This window comes from Lathyrus oleraceus, unplaced genomic scaffold (genome assembly GCF_024323335.1).
Source record: "Lathyrus oleraceus cultivar Zhongwan6 unplaced genomic scaffold, CAAS_Psat_ZW6_1.0 chrUn0023, whole genome shotgun sequence".
Taxonomy (NCBI): Eukaryota; Viridiplantae; Streptophyta; class Magnoliopsida; order Fabales; family Fabaceae; genus Lathyrus; species Lathyrus oleraceus.
Genome location: NW_026112414.1, coordinates 155470 through 162235, shown reverse-complemented (window position 1 = coordinate 162235; position 6766 = coordinate 155470). Strand labels below are relative to the sequence as shown.

At 32.4% G+C, this 6766-nt stretch overlaps 1 protein-coding gene across 1 annotated transcript; it reads left to right on the top strand.

The window, feature by feature from the left end:
• The first annotated feature begins 2055 nt into the window (after positions 1 to 2055).
• LOC127112042 (lignin-forming anionic peroxidase) lies at positions 2056 to 3470 on the top strand. Its single transcript, XM_051046236.1, has 3 exons — positions 2056 to 2491; positions 2570 to 2735; positions 2813 to 3470. The coding sequence occupies exons 1-3, from the start codon at positions 2102 to 2104 to the stop codon at positions 3208 to 3210; spliced, it is 954 nt and encodes a 317-aa protein (XP_050902193.1). The 5' UTR covers positions 2056 to 2101; the 3' UTR covers positions 3211 to 3470.
• The last annotated feature ends 3296 nt before the right edge of the window (positions 3471 to 6766 follow it).

The following is a 6766-nucleotide window of genomic DNA, read 5'->3' as shown; positions in this document are numbered from 1 at the left end:
AGACGAGAGTTACATCTGACCCAGTCCGATTCATCCAACGATTAACAACACAATTTCAAACCACCTTAGAATTAAACTTCTGAAGACTTCATAGCACATTGATGCCTCACCCTTCATGATTCAACACATTTATTAAATTCAACATCATATCCTTGGAAAATTGTTGACAAGCTCATTTAGAAAAAGAATTCATTAGACACCCGATATAGTCTTCTCCCTCAACCACTTGCAATCTCTATCTCTCGCGTCCATCTTTCATATTTCTTCCTTAAACACCATGTTATTATCCGCTCCTAAAATCCCTAAATTCTAAACGAGCTTCAAAAACTTCTTGTTAACTTCGGAATCCACATCTGACCTTAGATGAGAGTCACATCTGACCCAGTCCGAATCATCCAACAATTACATCACAGTATCAACCACCTAGGAATTAAACTTCCGACGACTTCGATACCGCATTAATGCCTCACCGTTCAACGGTTTAACACATTTTTATTAAATTCAAAATTGTTGTCTTGCAAAATTCTTTGACAAGCTCATTTAGAACATATAATGCTCACTTATACACTAATTGAGGCTGAAATGATATTTAAGTTACAAGAAACTTGCCTATCTTTAATGAATTTTAACCCATAATAATAAGAAAACAATAATAATATTTGGACAACCATTGTGAGAAATTATCAACATAAGACCTTCTCATAATTGTTATAAATTATACCAATTTCGATTTTAACTCGTTTGACTGATCATCGGATTTAATAAAATGAGTATTTTAAAAAGTGTCTCTAAAATAAATTTTTTATTACGCGATACAGTCGTCCATTTTAAAAGAAAAATAAATGTAAGTGTTACATATTACATCAATTTCTCATAAAATCTTTTCCAATGAGTTCCGGTATGAGGGTGAATAGTGTAATTTTCGAAAGTCTCAATTGAACGGTTAAAGTGAAATGGTAAATTGGTTAAAAACAACAAGGGTAAATTTGGTATTTTTAAAAATATATAGGGGTGTTGGTGTAACTGCATGGATATGAAGTAAATTTTCCTTAAAAGACCCTTCTTCCATAGGATAACCAATCCACCTTCCGCTCCGTTAGCTTCATTAGCATACGACTCAACACAATTTTTACCCCAAAAAGAAGCAGCTAACAAATCATTGAAATATGTTTATTGAATGTGAAGCAATTCATTGGACATCCGATATAGTCTTCTTCCTCAAGCACTTGCCTTTCTATCTCTCGCATCCATCTCTATTATCCGCTCCTGAACTCCCAACTTATAAATGAGTTTCCAACCTTCTTGTCAACTTCGGAATCCACATATGATCTGAGACGAGAGTTACATCTGACCGCGTCCGATTCAGCCAACGATTAACAACACGGTATCAAACCACCTGGGAATTAAACTTCTGAAGACTTCGATACCGCATTAATGCCTCACCGTTCAATTGTTCGACACATTTTTATTGAATTCAAAATCGTTGTCTTTGGAAAATTCGTTGACAAACTCATTTAGAACCTATGATGCTCACTTATAAACAAATTGAGATCGAAAGGATATTTAAATTACAAGAAACGTTTTTTTTTCAAAACTGAACCGGAACTCTTGAAGTAAATCTTAGGAGTTTAATATGCAGTTCTCTAAAAAACAATTCCGTTTCAAGGTGCTATATGTGAAAGTATGATTGTCCATAAAATACTGAAATAAGGTTATCCGAAAAAGAAAATAGAACCTAGGTTGGGGATAGTGTTTATAATAAAATAGATTTTGACTATTAAGACATACAAATCAAAGGAAAATATTGAAAAGTATGTACGTAGAGATGATGAAGTGGCAAGAAACAATACTATTTGTCAACCAACCAACCAAGGGAGAATTGGTCAGAATTGTGAATATGGAAAAGGTTGAGGAGCGAATTAGCAAACCTTTGCAGTGCAACGCGTTGAAGGTAGCGGACATGAGTGACCATGAAACATTCTCTCGCAGTTTCTATTACACACACTATATATATATATATATGCATGATCGATCATTTCATAATCATCTTGCTAACATTCATATATTATTTTCTGAAATTCAATCATCAATCAACACTTACATGGCTTATAGAATTGTTGTTACAATATTGGTGCTGCTAGCCACAATATGTGATGCACAGTTGTCTTCTACATTTTACGACACTACATGCCCCGATGCACTAACCACCATTAGAACTGCCATTCGTACAGCTGTCTCTAAAGAGCGTCGCATGGCTGCATCTCTCATTCGCCTTCATTTTCATGACTGCTTTGTGCAGGGCTGTGATGCATCCATTTTGCTAGATGACAGTACCACAATCGAGAGCGAAAAGACTGCACTTCCAAATCTTAACTCAGCAAGAGGATTTCAAGTCATTGATAATGCAAAATCACAGGTAGAGAAAGTATGTCCCGGAGTTGTGTCTTGTGCAGACATAGTAGCTGTAGCCGCACGTGATGCATCATTCGCTGTAAGTTTACAATTTGCATTGCATGCTTATTAATAATTTCATGACTATATATTAATAATTTCATATTTACAATTACAGGTAGGTGGTCCATCATGGACAGTGAAACTTGGAAGAAGAGATTCTACTACGGCAAGCAAAAGTTTGGCCAATACGGACCTTCCATTCTTTACCGACGATCTTCAAACTCTTATATCTAAATTTACTATTAAAGGTCTCACTGCCAAAGACATGGTTGCTCTATCTGGTAAATTTATTACTAGTTTCAAACATCCATATTTTCATATTTGCTTATATTAATCAATTTCATTTTAACTAACTTAGGTGCCCACACAATCGGACAAGCTCAATGCTTTACATTTCGTGATAGGATATACAACAATGCAAGTGACATAGATGCTGGATTCGCTACCACTCGCCAACGTGGTTGTCCATCTTCCAGTTCCACTTCAAACAATCAGAAGTTGGCAGCACTCGACTTGGTCACACCAAATTCTTTTGACAACAACTACTTTAAGAATTTAATTCAAAAGAAGGGTCTTCTACAATCAGACCAAGTTCTTTTCAGCGGTGGATCTACGGATTCTATCGTTTCTCAATACAGCCAAAATCCTACCGCTTTTAAATCTGATTTTGCAGCTTCTATGATAAACATGGGAGATATTCAACCATTAACAGGATCCGCCGGAATCATTAGACGTATCTGCAGTGCTGCCAACTAATTCTACACATTCTTTCTTTCTTTATCACAAACAATCCATTGATATTCATTAAATGGTCTGTTTCAATATTTTATAATTAAATTAATTATTTTATTTATTTTTGTTCTTGTGTAATCAATTGTAAAGTGTTAAATGATTATCTTTTGTTATAATTTTATTATATACAAATGTATTTCTAGATGATCAAAAGGATTTTCATATCTCATATGATGAATGGGTCTAAATGGAGAAACTCAACATATATTGAGAGATGTTCTAAAGAGTCATTGTTTCAAATATGCAATTTTTATATTTATCAGAATGATTAATTTGCAAACATCTATGTATAAGAAAAATTAATATTGATCAATTTGATTTTAACTTAAGTTAGCCCAAAACAGAACAAGTTCAATGCTTTACATTTCGTGACATAGTATATAACGCAAGTGATACAGATGTTGGATTTGCTAACACTCTTATGTGAAAGCTTGAATTTTGATTTCAAAGTTGAAAGTGTGAAATCTTGCTCTATAAAACAAATGAGAATTTGTTATTAGTCTCAAATCTTGTTCTTTGTATGATTTACATGGATGCTTTTTATGTGCATAAATGGAGTGTTTTTCAGAGCTTAGATATTTTACACTCGATTAAACCTTTGTCAGTACCAACTAAATCTAATATGCAATTTTCAAACTTGGTATCCCCAATAGTTCGTGGAATAGAAAAGTTTCCTGAATCTTTTCACTTTTAGGGCATGGTCTGAGTGAGAGACAAAACATTCTGGCCCATTTTGGCTTTTACAAATAAATGCATAGGTGGAATGAAAGTTGAAACGTTTTGTCTCATGTTCACTCTTTCATTTTCCTTTAATATCCTTTGTGTGTGCACAACTCTTTCAGAAATTTTACATATTTGGGAACCTGCTTAATAACATCAAGAAGTGGAATGTTTATTGTCATCTTTAAGTTCCTCATCCATCTTTTTATTTTTCACTGCTCTCTGCAGCAAAGGAAGTGTTGGGGTAAGACCCCAATTTTGACCCTAAGATCCCTCATGCTATCTCATCATGTGCATTAGTTTTGGGATCACACCTTGGCATCCTCCTTCCTCCTCATTCATTGGGTTTGCATTGGGAGAGATCACCAAGCACAATTTGATTGTATCATACTTTGTTTTTCATTATTAACTAACCAAAATACCAAAAATGTATAGTTTGTTGTGTTTGTAGGTAGTGTGTGTCCACCAATTCCTCATCAAGCTCATATCTAGGGTTTAAGACACTCAATGCAAGGAGATCAATCAAGAGATGATTCACAATGGTTCTAGACATCATATATAGATCCCCATGTTCTTCATTTATCGTTTCTCAATACAGCCAAAATCCTACGGTTTTCAAGTCTGATTTTGCAACTGCTATGATAAACATGGGAGATATTCAACCATTAACCGGATCCGCCGGAGTCATTAGACGTATCTGCAGTGCTGCCAACTAATTCTTCACATTCTTTCTTGATCACAAACAATCAATTGCTATTCATTAAATCATTCGTTTCAATATTTTATAATTAAATTAATTATTTTATTTATTTTTGTTCTTCTATAATCAATTGTAAAGTGTTAACTGATTATCTGTTGTTATAATTTTATTATTTACGAATGTATTTCTAAATGTTCATTTCACTTAATTTTCATACTTGCTTTATGAATCAAATGAGTATTCATTGTTATTACTCTCAACTTGGAATCTCAATAACACAATATTTTAAAATTACAATATTTTGTAAAAAAATCAGGAAAATGCCTTAGAAGGTTATAAGTGGTGTGTTAAAATAATTTAAATCAAAAGAGAGAGAACTTTTTTTAAAAAAAATTGCACGCCTAAGTTTAAAGATTGAGTCGTCCAAACGACATGACAAAAATATCATTGAAGGTTAATTTACTCTAGAGAATTAATGATCAAAAGGATTTTCATATCCCATATGATCAATGAATCTAAATGGAGAAACTCTACATATATTGAGAGATGTTCTAAAGAGTCATTGCTTCAAATATGCAATTTTTATATTTATCTGAATGATTAATTTGCAAACATCTATGTATAAGAAATATTAATATTGATCAATTTAATTTTAACTTAAGTTAGCCCACAACAGAACAAGTACAATGCTTTACATTTCGTGGCATAGTATATAACGTAAGTGATATAGATGTTGGATTTGCTAACACTCTTATGTGAAAGTTTGAAGTCTTGACATTTTGATCTCAAAGTTGAAAATATGAAATCTTGCTCTATAAAACAAATGAGAGTTAGTTATTAGTCTCAAATTGAGATCTTCTAAAGAGTCAATGTTTCAAATATGAAATTTTTTTATTTATAAAAATGGTTAATTTGCAAACATCCATGTATAAGAAATATTAATATTGATCAATTTGATTTTAACTTAAGTTACCCCACAACAGAACAAGTTCAATGCTTTACGTTTTGTGGCATAGTATATAACGCAAGTGATATAGATGTTGGATTTGCTAACACTCTTATGTAAAAGCTTGAATTTTGATCTCAAAGTTGAAAGTGTGAAATATTTTCTTGTCATGCGCATAGTTTTCTCTAGTTATAATCAATTTAATTGTTAAGGAATATGAGTAAAATTTGAGGTATTAAAGCAATGCGCGTACACAGAGATAAATGTGTCTTTAAACCTCTTCTCTTATGATAAAATCTCTTAAAACCACCTAAGGAAAGCACTTAATTGATTAGAAGCTTGCTTAATCAATTAAAAATGTATTATACAATGTCTAAGTTAAGAGGTCATTTAATCAATTAGAATGAAAGTGTAATGCATCCTAATCGATTAAAGAGGATGATAATCGATTAACTGATTTAGAAAATCAAATTTTCATATTTTAACTTGATTAATTGATTAATACATAGGTTTAATCGATTAATTCATTAAGAATGACCATGGATTATTTTCTTTTTTAGCGAAATATAAGCCTTCTTTCTAATTAGAAGCCTTCTTTTGTCACTCTTTTTTCATTAGAGTTGTCTTAGCGAAAAAAGAGTAAAAAGTTCCATTTGAGAATTGTTGTGATGAAAGTGTTTATTCAAGAGCATAGTCTCTTGTGTCTTCTTTGTAATAATTTTAAAGGTTACAAGCATAGCATGTTAAGAGATAATTGAATTTTATTGAGTTGAACCTGTTAAAAGCTCTAGTTAACGTTCTTGAGTTGAGTCTGTGTAAAAACTCTAGATAAAGTTATTCAGTTGAGTCTGTGTAAAATTGATGATTGTTGGTAGACTGTTTTTGAATTGATAATGTGCAAAAGCTCTTTTTTTTTTAAATGATGTTTTGGCCGATTGTGGGAAAATCCCATGTTTAAAAGGGACATTTTCAGTCAACTATGTGTCCACACTCTTGGATTTTTCAATTGTCTTTTCACTTGATTTATGACTTCTAAAAGATTTGTCATCTTAAATTTTCCCAATCAAAGTCCATTTTTCAAGTTCTTAAAAAGGAACCCAAGTAAGAATGGCAATCAAGACTTCAAATATAATGCAACAAATCTACAAAGGCTT

Excerpts from the sequence above, each read along its gene's own strand:
- LOC127112042 (XM_051046236.1), top strand. The coding sequence starts at position 2,102 with ATGGCTTATAGAATTGTTGTTACAATATTGGTGCTGCTAGCCACAATA. Across the intron at positions 2,492-2,569 it reads CACGTGATGCATCATTCGCT|GTAGGTGGTCCATCATGGAC; the intron begins GTAAGTTTACAA and ends TTACAATTACAG. Across the intron at positions 2,736-2,812 it reads AGACATGGTTGCTCTATCTG|GTGCCCACACAATCGGACAA; the intron begins GTAAATTTATTA and ends TAACTAACTTAG.